The sequence below is a fragment of the Lipomyces chichibuensis genome (assembly GCF_038497645.1).
Source record: "Lipomyces chichibuensis strain CBS 12929 unplaced genomic scaffold V1513scaffold_60, whole genome shotgun sequence".
In the NCBI taxonomy this organism is placed as follows: domain Eukaryota; kingdom Fungi; phylum Ascomycota; class Lipomycetes; order Lipomycetales; family Lipomycetaceae; genus Lipomyces; species Lipomyces chichibuensis.
In genome coordinates, this window is record NW_027117512.1 from 1 (window position 1) to 19,230 (window position 19,230).

At 46.6% G+C, this 19,230-nt stretch overlaps 10 protein-coding genes across 10 annotated transcripts; 4 read left to right on the top strand and 6 right to left on the bottom strand.

Moving 5' to 3' along the window:
- Window positions 1-845, bottom strand: V1513DRAFT_281028 (uncharacterized protein; the record flags this gene model as incomplete). The annotated part of the gene is made up of 1 exon (XM_066894579.1): window positions 1-845. A coding segment is annotated over exon 1 (487 nt), but the record flags the coding sequence as incomplete, so codon positions are not given.
- An 865-nt stretch (window positions 846-1,710) lies between these two features.
- Window positions 1,711-2,095, top strand: V1513DRAFT_453535 (uncharacterized protein; the record flags this gene model as incomplete). The annotated part of the gene is made up of 3 exons (XM_066899252.1): window positions 1,711-1,859; window positions 1,896-1,943; window positions 1,964-2,095. Coding segments are annotated over exons 1-3 (200 nt in total), but the record flags the coding sequence as incomplete, so codon positions are not given.
- A 22-nt stretch (window positions 2,096-2,117) lies between these two features.
- V1513DRAFT_453538 (mitochondrial 54S ribosomal protein uL11m) lies at window positions 2,118-3,383 on the bottom strand. The gene is made up of 3 exons (XM_066899253.1): window positions 2,934-3,383; window positions 2,667-2,864; window positions 2,118-2,593 (listed from the first exon to the last, which is right to left on the bottom strand). Exons 1-3 carry the CDS (start codon window positions 3,096-3,098, stop codon window positions 2,504-2,506), a joined length of 453 nt encoding a protein of 150 aa, XP_066750818.1. The 5' UTR covers window positions 3,099-3,383; the 3' UTR covers window positions 2,118-2,503.
- Window positions 3,384-3,497: 114 nt separating this feature from the next.
- On the top strand, window positions 3,498-4,421 carry V1513DRAFT_453539 (uracil-DNA glycosylase-like protein). The gene has a single exon (XM_066899254.1). It carries the CDS (start codon window positions 3,533-3,535, stop codon window positions 4,409-4,411), a length of 879 nt encoding a protein of 292 aa, XP_066750819.1. The 5' UTR covers window positions 3,498-3,532; the 3' UTR covers window positions 4,412-4,421.
- Window positions 4,422-4,574: 153 nt separating this feature from the next.
- On the bottom strand, window positions 4,575-6,254 carry V1513DRAFT_420932 (Eisosome component PIL1/LSP1). Its single transcript, XM_066895948.1, has 2 exons — window positions 5,973-6,254; window positions 4,575-5,920 (listed from the first exon to the last, which is right to left on the bottom strand). Exons 1-2 carry the CDS (start codon window positions 6,088-6,090, stop codon window positions 5,049-5,051), a joined length of 990 nt encoding a protein of 329 aa, XP_066750820.1. The 5' UTR covers window positions 6,091-6,254; the 3' UTR covers window positions 4,575-5,048.
- A 1,249-nt stretch (window positions 6,255-7,503) lies between these two features.
- V1513DRAFT_453542 (ureidoglycolate hydrolase) lies at window positions 7,504-8,796 on the bottom strand. The gene is made up of 2 exons (XM_066899255.1): window positions 8,035-8,796; window positions 7,504-7,979 (listed from the first exon to the last, which is right to left on the bottom strand). The coding sequence occupies exons 1-2, from the start codon at window positions 8,414-8,416 to the stop codon at window positions 7,771-7,773; spliced, it is 591 nt and encodes a 196-aa protein (XP_066750821.1). The 5' UTR covers window positions 8,417-8,796; the 3' UTR covers window positions 7,504-7,770.
- Window positions 8,797-9,032: 236 nt separating this feature from the next.
- On the top strand, window positions 9,033-10,268 carry V1513DRAFT_406069 (40S ribosomal protein uS5). The gene is made up of 3 exons (XM_066895621.1): window positions 9,033-9,650; window positions 9,712-9,863; window positions 9,923-10,268. The coding sequence occupies exons 1-3, from the start codon at window positions 9,108-9,110 to the stop codon at window positions 10,029-10,031; spliced, it is 804 nt and encodes a 267-aa protein (XP_066750822.1). The 5' UTR covers window positions 9,033-9,107; the 3' UTR covers window positions 10,032-10,268.
- On the bottom strand, window positions 10,106-12,840 carry V1513DRAFT_453551 (P-loop containing nucleoside triphosphate hydrolase protein). The gene is made up of 4 exons (XM_066899256.1): window positions 12,403-12,840; window positions 11,095-11,624; window positions 10,670-11,034; window positions 10,106-10,617 (listed from the first exon to the last, which is right to left on the bottom strand). The coding sequence occupies exons 1-4, from the start codon at window positions 12,635-12,637 to the stop codon at window positions 10,434-10,436; spliced, it is 1,314 nt and encodes a 437-aa protein (XP_066750823.1). The 5' UTR covers window positions 12,638-12,840; the 3' UTR covers window positions 10,106-10,433.
- Window positions 12,841-12,986: 146 nt separating this feature from the next.
- V1513DRAFT_453553 (RNAse P Rpr2/Rpp21/SNM1 subunit domain-containing protein) lies at window positions 12,987-13,722 on the top strand. The gene is made up of 2 exons (XM_066899257.1): window positions 12,987-13,262; window positions 13,317-13,722. Exons 1-2 carry the CDS (start codon window positions 13,036-13,038, stop codon window positions 13,537-13,539), a joined length of 450 nt encoding a protein of 149 aa, XP_066750824.1. The 5' UTR covers window positions 12,987-13,035; the 3' UTR covers window positions 13,540-13,722.
- On the bottom strand, window positions 13,595-14,560 carry V1513DRAFT_453555 (cyclophilin-like domain-containing protein). Its single transcript, XM_066899258.1, has 7 exons — window positions 14,431-14,560; window positions 14,334-14,375; window positions 14,253-14,276; window positions 14,141-14,170; window positions 14,067-14,084; window positions 13,854-14,012; window positions 13,595-13,803 (listed from the first exon to the last, which is right to left on the bottom strand). The coding sequence occupies exons 1-7, from the start codon at window positions 14,461-14,463 to the stop codon at window positions 13,639-13,641; spliced, it is 471 nt and encodes a 156-aa protein (XP_066750825.1). The 5' UTR covers window positions 14,464-14,560; the 3' UTR covers window positions 13,595-13,638.
- Window positions 14,561-19,230: the final 4,670 nt, after the last annotated feature.

Here is a 19,230-nt window from a genome sequence, read left to right on the forward strand (position 1 = left end):
TATTTTCAACAGCTAATCGCTCAAAAGTCTCCAAATCTTTTGCACTTCGTAGCGGCTGGCTACAATTCTCTCGTCCGAGGTCTTCTAGCAAATGGACAGATGAAAATAGTCGTGGTGCATCTTCCTCGGACGCATGTAGGAATTTGCGAACGGAGTTGTAAAGCTGCTGTTGGCTGTCCAAGCAATCTGCCCAATTTCGAAGCCGCTGAGAACAAAGTCTCCCAGTGGGCTTTGTCAACGTCCCTTTCGTGGAGAGAGCTTTATCTCCAACCTTTAGCTGCAGGAATAAGAAATTATGGCAGGCTCGAATATATTCCTCAAAAGTCGTGCGCCGGTTGCCTTCCTCAGCCTGTCTCCGCAACTCTGATTCCTGTTTCCAGAGCGTCCAGAGCGCTTTATAATCTGGTAAACTATCGTCGGCCATCAATACCATGCAATTGTGAAACGGGGTCTTGATAACGATCTGATCGGGGGATTTAGGAGACATAGACAAGGACGAGTGCCTTCGCCCGTTGATGGGGCTGCCACGATGGGTTTCAGCCACGTTAGCCGTTGTAGTTATTGCGGCACTGCCACACAGTAGAACAACAGATTCCGCCGGTAAAACATATTGCGGTCGTCTTGAACGACATTCCGCATTCAGTTGTAATCATACCTACAAACGGTTGCGCTAGCTAGGTAACAGGGGCTATCGCTATCGGCTGACGGTCGAATCGGCTTAACGCGGTTCTCCTCATCCATCACCTTGGCACGCTGTCGGCAAGCTATACGGCGCTAAGTACTAAAAACTTACCATGTCAGTGACAACTGACAAGCATGTAGTGCTATAGACGATATTCGACTTGCCGAATATTATTCGACCGATCGGCGTCGGATACGATATCGGTCAATCTCGAATACCGATATCGAATATTGTTCGACGCATTCTTCGACCGTCGAATCGAATATTCGACATATCGTGCCGATATTCGATATTCGACATAGTATTACATAATCAACCGTAGAGAAACGAATTCACTGGGGATTTAAGCTGCAAGAATCACTAAGCCTTGGTATACAGACATTTGCCAGTTAACTGATTAAGACTCGCATTGTAAACCATCAAAATAGCTTCCCAACCTCAATGCTGGAAGCGGTGGACCAATTTGCAAAGGGGGCGAAGGCAATTACGCATTGGATGGCCCTCTTTCAATACGAAGGCCAATGAGGCGCTCAGCAAACGCCGGAGAGCTAAAAAAACAAGCGTACGGGGCTTGGAGGGGGTCACTTACTGTACAAGATGCACACGATTTGCTGGACCAGAAGGCTGTCAAGGTATCTCTGGACCCGGGCGTGCGAACATTCCTCGCTGGGTATACCCCAGACGGCGAAGTGGTTGAACTTGGGTCAAATGACATTGGCCATGTATATAGACTGTGTCACTGGCTGGACGAGTTGCATAGCTCATATTCGGCCAAAGATATACGCCGTGCAAAAGACGCGGAGGACGAAAAGGGCTGCAGCCAGGCTGCGTTGTCGGATTCAAAATCTCGTCGTCGATTTGCACTGCTGGATTGGCAAGTATTTGTGCACGACATTCAATCTTATCATTCTCCCGGCCTTTCCAGTTCAACAGATGGTGGACGCCGGCGGATCAGGTCCAAGACAGCACGAGCTATGGCAAATTGGTCTCATTACCGACTTCTCAACAAAGCGCGAGAATATAAATCTTGCAAAGTCGTCTTGGTCTCCGAGGCCTTCACTAGTAAGACATGCGGAAGATGTGGCAGTCTCAACGACGTAGGAAGTAGGAAAGAATACGCATGCAAACAATGTCGTTCGAACGCGATCGCGATGTCAATGGTGCGAGAAATATTCTTGTTCGTTACAGTACAGCGAACCAGGCAGCGAACCAGGCAGTTGACAAAAATCTACACAAGAATGAGCATTCATGGGATACTCCAGTGCAGCAAATCTGCAAGAGCCGCCACGCCTTTACTACACGCGATGAGGCTCTTCTCCTTCTCGGTACCCCCGAGTTGCATGACCCTACTCAGTTTCCAACAAAATACGCTTGCTTATTTTCGAGGAAACACACGAGCGGATCTATCTACTCGTTTAACTCCCAAACTCGTCAACTGGCTAATCCGTACTATATGCTATTACTGTTGTACATTATTTCTACATGTATGTCCCGACCCCTACTCTCTTCATCTGCATAACCGATTACATGTTGTAAAGTGTATATCAATCGTAACTCCCGTGATCGTATATGCTCGATATGATAATAGTAACAAATTTTGCGGCACCTATTGAGTAGCGGGCGCAACCATGTATATCATACTCGAAAACACCGTTAATAGGATCACTTGCAGTGTCTATATAGTAAAGCCCAAAAATAAAGCACAGCGATAAAGCAGAGTAGAGGAAGTTAAAAAAAGACCCATAGACTATTCTTGTGAGATCTGGCGGCGAAGATGTTAGAGATCAAGAAGATGTATTTGGAGACAGTCTATTACTGGATTTAGCGCATCACTTCCACACCCACAGTCTTTGCTGTCGCGATTACTGAGCGGGCGACCGCTTCTAGACTGACACCCGAAAGCTGCGAGTCCTATACAGTCTCATTAGCATACCTGCTGTCACGTATCACATTTTATCCTGAACTTAGAACAACTACTACCCACCTTCTGCTTAATTTTTGCAATCTCATAAACGTGCTTCAGTGATATGCGACCCACTGGGGCATCACCGGCAGCATATCGCGCAGCACCTTTCTCGATACCCGCGGCACGCATTATGAGGAACGCAGTTGGCGGCGACTTTGTTTCGAACGAGAACGAACGATCTGGACGGATAGTGATCAGGCACGACACTGGAAGACCCTATATGTAGATCCCACTCATTAGCGCATTTTCTGGCATAAAAATTGCTTTCAATTATCCATGACGTACAGGAGTGAGGTGCGCAGTTCGGGCATTGAATTCCTTGCAAAAGTCCATGGCCTTGACCCCTTTCGAACCCAATGCAGGACCGACTGGCGGCGACGGCGAGGCGGTGCCTGCACCAACTATCAGTTTCACTAGTATATTTTTTGCGGGTCCTGAGCGTGCGGCCATTGAAACTGCGAGGATATTATGAGAGGTCGGAGATTGGCCGAGTCCTGGGAGGTGGGGGTTCCTGTTAAAATTAAAAAGATAGGGCGCGGTTCGAGATTGGAAAATTGTCGACAATGGCTGTGACAGGAATATCAATGCTCGAGCAGAAGAAACGGAAGGAGGAGACACCGAGAGATAAAGACGGAGAGCGGAAGTTTGACGGTGATGATGTCGATAGTAATTGCTATGTGAGGAGGGATAATTTGGATATGAGATAGAACCTACAACACTGTGTATGGGCTTTTGGGGAGGCGCTTATGAGGTCTAAACGAACAGCCGTCAGCATGCATTTGGCGATCTCTGCCTGCGGCGCATAAGCACCACAAGACCCTTACGGTCAACTCATCGCCGATGGGCGATCTCTGACCGGTCTATCTATCATATAAAACAAGAATATGATGGTACTCAGTAATACCATGGCACAAAACGAACAAATCAAAGACGAATCAGTCATCTCATTCAACGGTCTTCTAGATAGGTTTGCGTGCATTGAAGGAGATCCGACGTCAATACCAGCCACAGCGTCACCAACTAAATCGTCTCTGCCCGATACTCCAAGCGACTCGGTGAGCTCGATAGAGAAGTCCTCGTCCCCCTCTCTGTCCTCACGGTATTTCTCTACCCCATCCAAAGTCACCAGGAAAAGAAAAGTCCCCCGCCGCTATGCCCCACCAGCTCTGTATGCCCACCTCGCACCGGTCCCAGACTGCCTCGCACCAAACCTGATCTGTATCTTTGTCGGTCTCAACCCCGGCGTCATGACGTCTCAAAAACAACACATGTTCGCCAATCCAACCAACTTGTTTTGGCCGTTATTGTTTGAATCAGGGTGCGTGGCGCGGAAATTGACGTGTGTGGATGACAGACAGTTACCGATGGATTGGAGTCTTGGAATCACTAATTTGATTTCGAGAACTACTGCAGAACAGAGTGAGCTGTCCAAAGATGAGATGGTGCGTAGTGCAGGTGAGCTTGAATCTAAACTGCGATGCTTGCGCCCGAGCGCCATTTGTATTGTGGGTAAAGGTATTTGGGAGGCTATTTACCGGTTCAAGGCGGGCAAATCATTAAAGCAGGAGCAATTCAAATTTGGATGGCAAGATTTAGACGAATTTCAGTTCGCCGCCCAGGCAGGTGACAGTCCTAAAGTGTTTGTCGTGCCGTCGACTTCGGGCCGTGTGGCCGCTTATTCGAGGTCAATGAAAGCGGAGTTGTGGAAGGACTTGGGAGAGTATATAAAGACAATACGAGACAGGCATCTAATAAATCTATAATTATAGCGTATCGAATGCCGTCTTGCTGTCGCATACTTCGCATTTAACACTTTCCGCTCATACTCTTAAATATAATGTCGTAGACGCCAACAACACTAGAGTACTAGTACTCTACTGCAGCTAAATACAGTTACAGTTAAATACAGGGCTCATTGTGTCAATGCTGCGCGATCGGGATAACGACAGATTCAAGTTGCTGCCCGCTACATTATATTACGCCGCTCACTTGCATTGTGGATGGAATTTGGACAAAATTCGTGATGCGGCGGAGTAGGCGGCGATGAATTGTTGCTACTGCTAAATAATAACGCATGATATTCGAACAATGCATTATGCATGTGTATGTCAGCTTGCAGAACCGAAAAGTGATATATTGTTTCGCTACTAAAACAAACTTAGGCAAAAACATAGAGCCTACATACATACCATTAGGAGATACCCAGCCGTTGAAAAATACAAAATATTACACGGGAAAAAAATGTAGAGATTATAAAGATACAAAATTGCACTACCCTGCAATTCAACCGCACACGTCGCAAAGAAATTGGTTGATCATGATCACATCGCCTACTTTTATTCGTCCATTCACATAGTTTACGCTCTCTCGAAGCCGTTTGATTCACCCTAATACTTTCGTTCAAGCTGCCATGACAGGCGCGTGGCCCTTTTCCTCAGCCGGAACCTCAGAAGTCGTCGCCTCGGCCTGCTCACCAAGCTTGTCCTGTTCTCCCCAGTCTTCCATACCCTCTCCACGGAGCGGTTCGTCCTCGAGTTCAAAGCCACCTTCGCGCTGACCCTGGCGGATAGACAGGCTTGGCTTGACGGCGGCATTCTCAAATGTCCAGTTTGCAAGCGCATTCTCGCAGTCAATGATGATCTGCTTCGAGGCCTCGTATCCATCGTACGCAGCTCGGGTCTCACCGGGAGTAACGGCCTGGTCGTCGATGAGATCGAGCAGGCTGAGACCGTAGTTGGCAATCATCGCAAGTTTCTCAGAGTGCTCGCGGAGCGCGTCAAACTGGTACGCGAACGCAGCTTTCAACTTCTCGCGGGTGATGTTGGAAAGTTGAGCTTCGGCGACGAGCGACTCCGCCTCGGCACGGACAAGCTCCTGCTCGAGAACGACGATCTTGGGGGAGTTGGGGTCCTTATATTTGAGTTGAGCGATCTGGTCTGTGATCTTCTGTTTGCGGTCACGAGAAGGCTGGACGGAGGCCTCAATGTTACGGATCGACTTCATGGTCACACGGTACTGGTCGTAGCGGTCGATGAATTGGTCCTCGAGCTCGCCGACCTCGTACACGAGAACACCGAGCTTGTCGGTGATGTCAGACACGTCATCATCGCACTCTTCGCCCCAGAGAGAGAGCTGCTTGGCGACCTCACGTCGTTCGCGGGAAACAAGCTCGATCGATCGCATGACGTTCTTCTCCATCTTGACAAGCTGAGCCAGCTTGCGTGCGAGATCAGGACCAAAAGAGCCAGCGGTGGTGCGGCGGAAGGTGTGCGCTGCGATGAATCGTTAGCCGGTGATACTAATAGAACATTAAATAAAACATACCAAGAGAGCCCTTGCCGAAAAATCGGCCGGTCTTGGTGGAGGAGGGAGGAGGAGGTGGAGTCGCCATCTGCTGAGCAGTCGGCGCCCGGCTGTTGCGCATGGAATATGTTCGGTGCATTGCTAATCAGAGTCGAATTGGATATAGTTGTAGATACAGCCTTAGCAGGATTCGGTAGGGTGCAGCACGAAGTATAGTAGGCTGACAAGAAGATGAGATGTGATGGAAACGGCTTAGGGGCCGGGTGCGACCATGTTTATTTATGCGTGATAGTAGAGAATTAGCTGACATAAACATGTGTTAGCGGCTTATATAACCATTTCAACATGTGGTGCAAGCCTACGTCATCACGCATCGCGGTCAATGATGCCGTACCCGACACGTACCCGGCCAACTTCAATTCCACGCGGCATTATTACATCTTTCCCCGGATATTACGACCAAGGTCGAGAAGAGCCTATGTGTGAGATCACCCGCTCGATATGATGAGAAGAGAATGCGGCACTGCACTGCCGGCAGTAGACCTGCTGCCATTGCCGATTTGAGTAACATACACTTATTATAATGCAGTTTTAGAGTCTGACTATGGTCTAGAAATATAGGTGTGATCTGCAACTACTGGTCCCCATTAACTGAATTTCTGGGCTGCTAGTTATTGATATTTGTCAATTGACTGGCACACGAAATATTTGCTACAATAAATTTGGTCTAGCGAGCTCAGAGGCAGCTGAACGGAACTAGAGTCGGTGGGCATCAACACGGTGCCTGGGCACATGGCCGTTGAATGAGCAGATGACGAACGGGTGGACAATTATCTTCAAGTGCGATACGATGGGAGGGGGGGGATGAGATTGTGAGATCTGTCGAGCAATAATTATTGTTGGCGATCACTTTACTGTAAGCACTTAGAGTTTGCACGCAGGGCGCAGGGTTCGGCAGGTACAATGCAGGTACATCGCCTAACTTTTCTCGACAGCCTCGAATTTGCTTCCTCGTGCCTCGAATGGCGGCTTCTAGCGCAAGCGACTAAAATCATTCCGCAACTCAGAAATAATAATCGTCGTGCTATACTGACCGCTGATCGCCCGCATCTTAAAAGCCCCTGCCACTGTATCGTATGTCTGCTCTGCGGTTGAGGCACTAGGGACCTATGCACGGTGATGAGCCTGTGACGTCAATTCGCAATAGCATAGATACAAATTATGCCGTCTTGAGAAAAGACTCATTGTCCGATGCCTGCCCTAACATGTGCTTATCAGACACATGCATTTCAATTTATTGTCCGATTTCATGCTCTTCCTGCTCCAGCTTCTGTCTGCCTCGCAGGGAAATTTCCTGCTACTGCCGATGACTCGTTGCGAGCGATCGACGGTGACACACACTATACTGTACGATGCTAGTCGTTGATCATTGACCGGTGATCCCGCTCTACAGTCTAGCGTCAGCTCCACGATCTCATGACCACACCAAAAATCGAGTCTTGAGATCCAGGGTCTCGCTTGCCACAACACATTTGACGTCAATCGATTTTGTGTCTGACGAATGCAAACTTACATTTATTTCAATGTAAGTAGCAACCCAAGCATCATAACTGCTTGAGAATATAAGAGCAAGTAATGGCAATCAACTCTAGTGCTGCTAATGACTGTTGCAAAGTATAATGGTAAAACTATGCAATATTCTAAATTTGAATCATATACCAAACATTATAAGAACGCCAATTGTATATAATCAATCCCACTACCCAAACCAATATCAATGAACAAATTTTGTCCCTTTTCCACTATTTCTATCGCTACCTTAAACCGTATACGTAACCGGAAGCCCATTCTCAATGCCGACGAGTTGTATCTCGTCCTCCTTCACGCCGTTATCGTACATAAACATGGTCATGTCTAATGAGTCTCTGAGCGAGCATGTTCCTCCATGCCAGACCGCAGCGCCGTACGTAACTGATTGGCCTCCCCGAGCGACAAATGCGCGAACAGTCGACAAATCCGGCATATTGTCTACTCATTGTTAGCTTTTGTCTTTTCTCAACTTCTCGTCAAAACAGCAACTCACTCTCATCGTTCTCAGCAACAACTACCAAATAAGCAGGCTCGCTGGCATCAACACCCATCGGGAAAAAAGTTTGCGTAGTATACGGGTGTCGTTCGACATTCTTGACAAGGTACTCGCAGTTCTTCCTATCCAACGTCGCAGGTGGCGCGAATCTTTGCAAATTGAACGCACACGGCGCCTCCGTCCTAAACTGAGAGTTGGAATAGTTGTTCACTGGGACCGAGGCATTCGGTAACCAATACGAGAGTCCATGGGTGCCAGCCGCGACCTTTGGAGCCTGGTGGGAGGCGGAGATGACGTATCCAAACTTCTTGAAGGCCTCAGGTGTCAGCTGCTCCGCAACAATAGTGCCGCCGGAATATTCAAACGTCGCGAGAGTCATTGGGAGTTAGTTGATTGGGGTGAACCAGGACGGAATGACAGGCGAACTGTGGCAGGCGCAAGGACAATATATATATTCGCACTAGCATAGCTCCCAGTTCCTCGGATATCCCCAGTGGAGACCATTAAGCCGGCTTAGAGATCGTTCTTTCTTGCCCCACCCACGGCACTCTCTCACCCTCGCCCAATTTTCCGCCTTCCTCACTTCTTCCCGGCACTCCAGATGATTCCAGAAATGCGTGCAAATCTCACACTTAGATATTCAACATATTTTATTTCACAACTGTCACTGCGCGATATCATGAGAGATGTAATTAGTTACCTTTGCGGGGAGCTTGGCAACTTAGTGTGTGGGGTCAAATTGCTAGCGGGGACCCCCACTTGCCTACTGCTTACAGCCACATGGTGGCCCCCACGCGAATGCGTGACCTGTGCGCTGTGGCTTTAAACTGAAGTGGCTCTTCCTGAATTAGGGCTTGAGCATCATGTGAACTGTAGGGCTTGATAGCCGCGCCTCTCAGAAAAGCAGTCACATGCCTCCTTGGCCTGGGCAGGAAAGAATTGGAGCTTGCTGGCGATACACACTACGTCTGCGAGATCTCCAAAATTGCGAAGCCAGCGCACCACCGCACATCATAAACCTTCCGGTATCTCTCGAGACAGCACCAGCACCACCCAACACACAATCGACAATGTCTGAAGCACCAAGAGGAGGATTCGGTCGGGGCCGTGGCGACAGGGGCCGTGGCGACAGGGGCCGTGGTGGTGACAGAGGCCGTGGCCGTGGTCGTCGTGGACCTCGTCGCGGCGGTCGCAAGGACGAGGAGGCTCAGTGGCAACCCGTCACTAAGCTCGGCCGTCTCGTCAAGGCCGGCAAGATCAAGAGCATGGAGGAGATCTACTTGCACTCGCTCCCCATTAAGGAGTACCAAATTGTCGACGAGTTCTTGCCCAAGTTGAAGGATGAGGTCATGAAGATCAAGCCTGTTCAGAAGCAGACCCGTGCTGGTCAGCGCACCCGATTCAAGGCCATCGTTGTCATCGGTGACTGGGATGGCCACGTCGGTCTCGGTATCAAGACCGCGAAGGAAGTTGCTACTGCAATCCGTGCCGCCATCATCATCGCTAAGCTCTCCGTTATCCCTGTTCGTCGTGGTTACTGGGGTGCGTCCCTTGGTCAGCCCCACTCGCTTGCCGCTAAGACCACCGGCAAGTGCGGTTCCGTCTCCGTCAGAGTATGTGTCTTAAGAGATATTATTATAAACAAAGAATGAATGCTGATGAGCTCCTTTGTAGTTGATCCCTGCTCCGCGTGGTACCGGTGTCGTTGCCTCCCCCGCCGTCAAGAGACTGCTTCAGCTCGCCGGCATAGAAGACGCGTACACCTCCTCCAGCGGATCCACCAAGACCCTCGAGAACACCTTGAAGGCCACCTTCGTTGCCATTGGGTATGTATTACACTTTTCTGCTGCGGTTGAATAAAGTCAATAGAACTAACCAACGTCAGCAATACCTACGGCTTCCTCACCCCCAACCTCTGGAAAGAAACCCCTCTCGTCCAGTCCCCTCTCGACGTCTACAGCGATCTCCTCGCGTCTGAGAAGCGGACGTATTAGACGTGCGTTGGAAAAAGTTCATTCATTGGTTTTGCTTTTCGGTTGTTTTCATGAGCACTTGTATAATTTGACGTAAAAAACCGTTTTACGTGTCGGTGTATTGTATATCACGTCGCTTGATACAAAAATATTCATTTACGCAAAAATTAATTCCGTTTGATCTGATGATGTCGGTCCACAGAGACGTCTACCTCAATCGAATAATCATACACATACACGCAAGTTACAATATCGGCTTATATGAATTAAACACAATTTCACTATATAAATATATCCATACACGCAATTTAACGACTAAGTCATTGACAAAAAGTACAATACAAGCATACGGAGACAGAAAGCTTCGACACAACTGGACTATATCACTTTTTATCTCCAAATCTCACATAGATAATAAACGGCTTAAGTGTTCATGTACGTAGCCGGATCGATACCGTCCTCTGGAAACGCGGCAATATTAACTTCAAATCGTTCCTGGATTTTATCCAGCACGTCAGCGTCTTCCTTTGAGCTCACGAACGAGATTGCCAGTCCTTTGGTACCGAACCGACCTGCTCGGCCGACACGATGGAGATACGAATCGGCGCTAGATCCCGGTTAGTACCGTAACATTCCAAAAAAATACCTTAAGAACTCACTCAGCGGGAAGGTCGTAGTTGATGGCCAAGTTGATACGCTCAATATCAATTCCACGACCAAAAACATCAGTTGAAACACAAATACGCTTATTGAACTCTTTGAACGACTTGTACCGCGCAATGCGCTCCTCCTGGGGAATACCACTATGCACAGCGATACTAGGGAAGTTGCATTCGGTCAGGAGCTTGTTGAGCTGATTCGCACGCTGAGTTGACTTGACGAAAATGATAACTTGGTTGAATTCCAATGTGTCAAGAAGGTCGTTCAGTTTGCGGTTCTTCTCGTTTTCTTCCAACTTGATGTAGTACTGCTGGAGTCCGTGCAGAGTCAACTTGGTCTCGTCGTCGACATAAATTTCCAGCGGCTTCCGGGCATTAGTAAACAATCATGGAATGCAACTATGATCTAACCAACTGCAACTTACATTCTGCATGAATTTCTTGCAAATAGGTCGGATTTCCTGGCTGAGCGTAGCCGAAAACATCATGACCTGCTTCTGATGTGGAGTCGCTCTGAAAATCTCTTGCACATCACGTCGCATGTCCGACGTTTCCAACATTTTGTCGCACTCATCAAGAACAAACACTTTTACGTTGTTCAGTCGAATATACTTATCTCTAACCAACGCGTTCAGTCGACCAGGAGTAGCGACTATGATATGTGGGCTCGAGTCCTTGTTCTTGATAACTTCGATATCTTTCTGGATCGGTGTGCCGCCGTAAAACACCGCAGTTCGGACATCAGGCATATACTTTGAGAATCGAGAATACTCGTTCTTGATCTGGTATGCAAGCTCCCGAGTGTGGCACATAACCACGACGGACACTTCTCCAGGAACAGGGTCGAGCTGCTGCAGGGTTGAGAGAACAAACACGGCGGTCTTACCGAGACCGGACTTGGCCTGGCATAGAACGTCCGTGCCGAGAATAGATTGCGGAATACAAACTTGCTGAACTAATGAATCGTCATATTAGCTTAGTGCTTCAAACTGTTTGCCATATGCCGATGCACGCGCTGCCCTCCATATACTGTCAAACGAATCGATATACAGAAAACTGAGCCCAAAGTGCCACAACGAAATCTGAAGTACTCTGTAATTTAACGCTGCTGACAAGACGTCTGCTGATGACTTAAGTACTGTGGAGCCAAAATCTGAAATGGACGCGAGCAGCTTCCCAAGAAGGGCTTATGAAAAAGTCGCATGGAATTACACTTGATTAATCCGCACGACCATTGCCTCCAAAGGTGGTGACAATCAACTGTCCGCCGGCCAAATTTCCAGCAACACAAAGCATACATCAAACAACCAAACCACCGATATCAGAACATCCTCACAATAATTCTACTCCGCCAAATGACACGTCTTAAACGTCTTCAAACAAAAAGAAGGAAAGTCATAATGATCATCCCCGATGGTCGATTTCGGCGTGCAATTTCGTATAGCGAGTCAGAACATCGCACGGATGCGATTTCATCGTCGCCAATGCCATCAGAAGAGTCTCATCCAACGGCAATAACAAGCATGACGATGGTAAACAATGCAGATATACGATCGTTGAAAATGAACCCCAGCATATAGAAGATGCCGTGCGTGAAAAGAATGAATTTGTACTGAATCGATTCAAATTTGACGATTGCCCAGCGTGGAAAGTATTGAGAGCGAGCGCGCACGTTGTCGGCAAAGGCAACAGAAATTGTTGCAGGAAGGAACTATAGATGGAACACAACTAACCCTCAGAAGGATGCTCAAATCCGCAATCAACAATAGCTCTCAATAATTCGGGTTTGAGCAAGAAATCGCGGAAACCGGTTGAATGAATACCGACATATGATCCTTTTTTGTCGCCGTTCTCATCTTTGGACTCGCCGTTAGCCGTGGTAGCAGCAGTAGTTGCGGCAGGGGCAATTGGCGCGACGTCCTCGGAATCGGAGTAGTCGAGGAGTTCTTCTTCGCCGTTGTCAGCCATTATGAATGTGGTAAAAGCTTTGAGATCTGGAGTTTGTGACGAATTAGGAGGGAAGTCTGATCTGAGTGATGGATCGAAATGAGCCAAGCGCAGTCAAACAATCAAATCAACAGGTCAAGCTAATGACAATAGTTGATCGTAGAAAAATATAAAGAACAGAACTGTAGATGAAATATGAATGAGATGGCGATGTGGCGATGTCCTAAATGTTTGGAAAGCAAGTTTGTTAAGATCGATGAGGCGAAGAGTTGTCAGCAATACCCAAACCCTGGTGACTACGAATTTGCGGTCTGGAATATGCGCAGGGAAAGCTCATCGCCTACTCATCCTTCTGACAATTAATGGTAGCATACGAGCTGATTTACCCAGTTGTCAGTAACGCAGTTGCACCCTTTCAGATGGCTAAAAAGGAAAGCAAGAAAACTAGTGCTGCATTAACTAAGTCACTAAAGAACCGAGACCAATATCTACGCACGTCGTTCTTGTATCAAGCCTCGGTGTTAATGGCTAATACGGCGATTACGACACCAGAGTTTGCAGTAACCGCAACATCTGCCACAGCGCCTTTAGCTCGATATTACGCGTCCCAGATGAAATCTGTTGCTCGTAAAAGCGTTATCCGATTGTGTGTATTGTCTGTCAATAGGTGAAAAGAATAGATGCTAATGCGAATTGATAGAGATCCGAATATGAAGCGGTTTATTTGCAAACGATGCGACACAGTGCTGATAGCTGGGAGGACATGTGCCATTGCCGTCGAGAATGAATCAGTAGCTAAAGTGCCCCATGCCGACGTTTTGACACATACATGCAAAGTTTGTGGCGGCCAGAAACGGTTCCCCATCGGCAAGAAAAAAGATTTCGTGGTTTTTACTGAGAGACCAGATCATGTTGTAGAATGAGAGTGAAATGTGGTGTACTGCATAATCTGGAGTTCAGAGGAGTATTTGTAGATATTTCACGGTTATTATGCATATTGATTTACATGTTAGATGACACTTTTATAGAGCGACGGCACGTATTATTTTGACCTCTTCCAATGGCCGGTCCGCCGGTCCAGTATGAACAAGACCCATCCGCTGGACAACCTTCATCCCCTCAGTTACACGTCCGAAGATTGTATGCTTGCCGTCTAGCCAATCTGTAGGTGCCAGGGTTATAAAGAACTGTAACATTAGGCACAATGAGACCACATAGATGTTTGAAGATTACATACCTGAGACCCATTTGTGTTTGGTCCGCTATTGGCCATACTGACAATTCCTGCGCCTACATGCTTCAATCCGGGATGAATTTCGTCCTCGAACTTTTCGCCGTAGATTGACGTCCCGCCTCTACCTGTACCAGACGGATCACCGCCTTGAACCATGAAATCCTTTATCGAAAGCAGTTAGTAAAGGATAAATCGACCAAGAAAGTTTTGTAATACCGGAATTATTCGATGGAACTAGAGTTAACCATTAATATTGTCTATTCAGGTACAATTCCAACCCGCATACTTACAATAGTGCCATTGTAGTACCCTCTTCGAGCCTACGATATCAAATAGCGTCAGGAATTGCTCTGGTACATTCAGAATACGAAATTCGTAGCGGCCACTGTGACTGATTCTTACCAATTCATAAAAGTTCTTGCACGTCTAATTCGTGAGCCACAACTACGATACAATGAACAAAAATGCTAAATGATCAAATACCTTTGGAGCGTGGTTATGGTAAAGCTCGATAGTGATAGACCCCTTGCCGAGTTGTTAGCTTACGACTTAGCCAAGAATTTCTGATAGGTCCGCTCACCATAGAAGTCTCTATCAGTACGTTTCCACTCATTGTTTAAATAATATAAAATTTAGGGACAGTAGATAGTAACAATCTAGGATTGCAAATGAAAACTGATCGTATCGTGAATATACAGCACAACAGTGGTTTGTCAGTCTGTCCCTAACCCGCCACAGTCCTCCTGATTCGACCCTATTCTAAGTAAACCCTAACCATAAGCCGTCAAATAAGTCGCCAAAATTTTTTTTTGCAAACTTTTAACAACATCCACCAAGTCCAGGATCCCATTTAGCATGAGATCTATGCTTTACGCGATTTTCTCTTTTCTAGTTCGTGCGAGAAGGAGTTGTGAGATGAAGTGGATAGAAAGACAGTCTTGGTGTATCTCCGCATTGGATTCTTTGGATATGAAGAATGCGGTCGTAAACCTTTGATATATTTTTTTGCCCCTACGTTTGCTTTTGCTGGCGGAAGTGGATATTTCTGAGGTTTAAAGCGTCTAACGGATCGGATTCAGGAGATTTGTATTACGTGCGTTGGATGCGATAGACTGCAGCAACAGAACACTTCAATAGTTCAATCGTTGTCCCAATAATCGCATAGCTTGAAATGTTAAGCCATCAAAATACAAGTTGCTCATATGGGGCTGGGAGTTTAGCCCCATTTAGCAGACAGGGATGCTATTTTAGTACAGATTGAATACGGGCGTGTTGTTGGTAGCCACAACGAATACATATCTAGTGGGTTAGATTTGATGTATCTATCCGACGCTGATGACGATAAAGAGCTAGAATGAACAAATCACTCCCTCTGGCTGTCACGCGCTAGCTTCTGTACCTCTCGCTGTTTGTAAATACCTCCGTTCCCCCGCTGCTGCTTGTTACCTGTCACCGTCCGATGGAAGGACACTGAGAATATAACCAGAATAGCAGGCGGCGAGACGAAGCCACTTGGTCAAATTACCAGTTCCAGCGAAACGGTCTTTACACAGGGCAAGAAGGTTTGGTCCACTATCGGTTCAGCTTATCGAGTGTCTCTAGAGTAGCGCTGTGTTGAGCCTGGTCTCCTTGCCTCGTGACCATGCTTTTGACATTGACAGAGTGGCTTATTGATGGATAATATTTGGCAATTATATTTAGAATAGAAGAGCGCCATATGTTGTTAGTAGTATACGGTAAACGAGCAATGTATTGAGATTCAAAAGATGAAGACAAGTAGAATCCGTGACGTCAGGAAAAATACGGGATGACGTCATTAAGGCACGCCGACACCAACCGTAAGATATTGACGCGGGCGCCGGCATCATGCGGCAAAATTTAAGCCGCGTTTGCCGAACAGGATGAATGAGTAAACACGGATTCCTTCTAAAGCAATATGTTAGTTGAAAGGGCCCACGGAAGGGAAAAAAGAATGCGTCATCTGTCAGCGCGAGTCTGACGTGTAATGCAATCAGCATTACAAGAAGCTTCGCCGCGGATATGCTGTCGAGCCGTGACCATGTCGCGGATTCGGCTACCTTCCTAATCAAGTCTAGAAGCCTGAGCCTAAAGGTAGTGCATATACCTTACCAGACATCGTTCAGATGTCTGACCATACAAGATCTAAACATATTTAAGTCCATCGCACTCGTTATATCCAGTTTCGCAGAAATCATCATCTGCCAGTTGTAAGGCACCGAGCTGTTCCTGAAACACCACACCAATATGTTGTTCCATTGATTTGACAGCGTCCACATGGTACGCGAAAGTAGAGTACTGTGCGGAAGTCGAATATCACGCCTCAGTACACGATCTGCCATGCGAACACAACTTGCCACGGCTTAAAACAACAATCTATTATAGTCATACCAAATAATATCGCAACTCGATTAGTGTTGAACATTCAGACTCAGGTAAGCCAATTGTGAAAATAAGTCCGCAACGGTAACAGTATATTAAGTACAGGGAATGTCAGGCTTTCATATTTTCTGACATATGAATTAGCGCGCTTTTCAAATACGGCTGCCAGTAATATGAAAAGCCCAGCCTACCCATTTTGCGTTTCGCAAACTTGGCTGGTCATCGTTGCCGCAATTACCAACTCCCGTAGATATGACTTTGAAATCCAACTTCTACACACAATCTCCTCCACCAAAGTGAACTAGCCTTACCGCCGATTAAGGAAAGGAATATTAACACTACTTACTCGACGGGTAGTCGACAACCGACAACACCATCAGCATGCAAACCAAACTAACGCGTAATATAAACGGCATCCCAGTATTAGCTTCATTATATTCCTTCGTCTGGAGGCGGCATTGGGCGACATAACGGGAAGAAAACATATCAATGCTCCACGAACCTGTTAGGTCAGCGAACTGGGAGCGTAGGGGGGCATCAATGAGCGACAGGGCAACAGCCAGCGAGGGAGTCTTTAGGTGGACTATCATATCGTCTAGCGATTAAATGACCTTGCGTGGCGTGTAGGACGCCGGTACCACATCGGCTACACGATATGCATTGGGGAACGACGGTCGCCAGAATACACCAGAGACATTTTGCACAAAGTTCCTTAGGGTACATTATCGCCGTCGTAATTAGGCCATCGCAGCTTTTAAGGCGCGTTATCGTTGTAGCATTTCAGGACTGACCTTATCCACAACTTAGGCAACTGCGCTAATCCCAAAGCCGGACTAGGTTGAGTGAGCTATCCTCACTCTGGATTAGCTCCTTCGAACAGGTTTGACCTAGCAAACACTTTGCTTAGTGTTTCTACACGCTACAACCAGTCGCAGCGTTTCTTGAACCGCGACTGACGATCGCTGGCCAGATTGCTCTAAACGTTCAATAAGTTTCATGCACACTCACTATCATCCAGTAGCTCTTCTGCGGAAAAAGTCCTCGAAGTTTGCGATTATGGTCTTGATAAATCGTCCAAGCTACGCGTCCAAGCCTACAAATGGATCTTCGACGATCTTCGATTTCGGAATCCCAGAGTACTGTTCCTCCAGTTTATGCCTAACTGCATACTGTGCTTCTACGCCTAGTCTCCGCACGCGCACAATCGCGACTTCTTCCTCATCGGTGTAACGCTTCGATGAAGTCAATATGGAAGAAGACAAGAGTTTGTCTCATAAGGAGGAGTCGGCGGCGGTTGCCAGTACAAGGGCTATTCGGTGTCAAATGATGCTTGGGCGCAAGAAGTCTTATGATGGTGATGACGATGACGCCGTAACCGATGGCGACAGACCGTTGCAGCCCAGTAGGAAGCGAATGAAATTAGTTAATGTGATCTGATAAGAGCGACGATGATGTCATGCACAAGAATACTTGCTGATGCGTTGACTTCGGGTAGGCGTCGTATGCTCAACAATTGCCATACGTAAGAACGACAGCGCAAAATCTTTCCATTTCGCAACGGAATTACAAATACAGATGCATCAGATGGACAAAAAGATTTCGGGTCTTACACATCAGGCTCAGGAACAGATATCACGTTTAGAAGAACAGTTCTTGTCTTTCAATGAGGCCCTTGCCATGATACTACACAATGCTATTTATTTGCTCTGCCCGTTGCTCTGCCGCTTGCTTGCATGTCTTTAGCTTCTGTTTACTTTGGATAAATGTGCCTTATAATCTCGAACATGAGTGCTCTATTACCTTATTAGCACGTACTACGCAACTATTGAGAAATTTGTGGCAAAATGTCTCTGCTATTGGCATTACTTTTTTTCTCATTTATTCAGTGTAGTAGGTCGCTTCTAGGTTTTCCCCCCAACCACAGTTGGAAGCGAACCCTATTCCACAAGGATTAAAGCTGACCAGTGCATTGGAAGTGCTGTGGTGATTTTACGGGGGGGTACGAGTGAGAATAATGTCGACAAATGAACGTTGGCGACTCAGCCGAATTGATGAAGCACAATAGAAAGAAGCTTTGATGAAACGCAAATGTTTCTCCTTATTTATTTTAAATTTTATTAGAGGGCCATGCTTAGCTTTTATTATTATCTGAAAAGCTGTCTGCATACTGCGAACCAAGTTTTCGAACCGGTTCAATATGCGACATGATTGCTTTTCTGAGTTCGATTCAGCAACAGCGGGAATTGTGATAAAGTGGGCGTGGGCTTCGGTAGTAGCTGCTTTGTATGGAATGTAGGATACACTTCCCTTTAGCGCAATAGAGAAAAATCATAATCTAGTCAGAGGATACGCTTTTAGAGCGGACCGATTAAATTTGCCTTTTGCTTTTTTAGTCTAAACTTTCCAATTATTTTGTTTTATTCATAATTCGAACGTTATAAAATTGAACTTTAACAGTGAGCTGTCACTATGGTGCTAAAAAGCACATTGGTTAAGCGGCACAAGCGACAAATACGTGAATTCGATATTTTTAGAATTTATCAGTTACAGTTACAGTTTATTGGGTAAGCCGTGTCTCGCACGATTGCGGTGCTTCAATTTTTGACCAATAATAGACAGAGAAGTAATCTAAGCTGGTATATTAACAACATTGATATTTGTTAATAACTCTTAGAATTAGTTATTACTGACGGTAGTTCATAGCATACCATAGAACGTAATTGAATTTCTCGGTAGAACTTTAGAACTTCAGGATACAAATTACCTCCCGGTGAGTATCTTTGGTTTGATATGATTTTCGCAGATGCTACATAAACTTTGTAAACTTCGCTACCTGCCAGAATTGTGGTTCCTCACAAATTAACTTTCGCCGTTATGGCCCCGGTACCTATCCAAAGACATGGAATTCATTTCCCCTTTATAAAAGGCTCGCAAGGTTATTTGTTAAAGTATCCATCCGATCTGCATGAGTAAAATAATG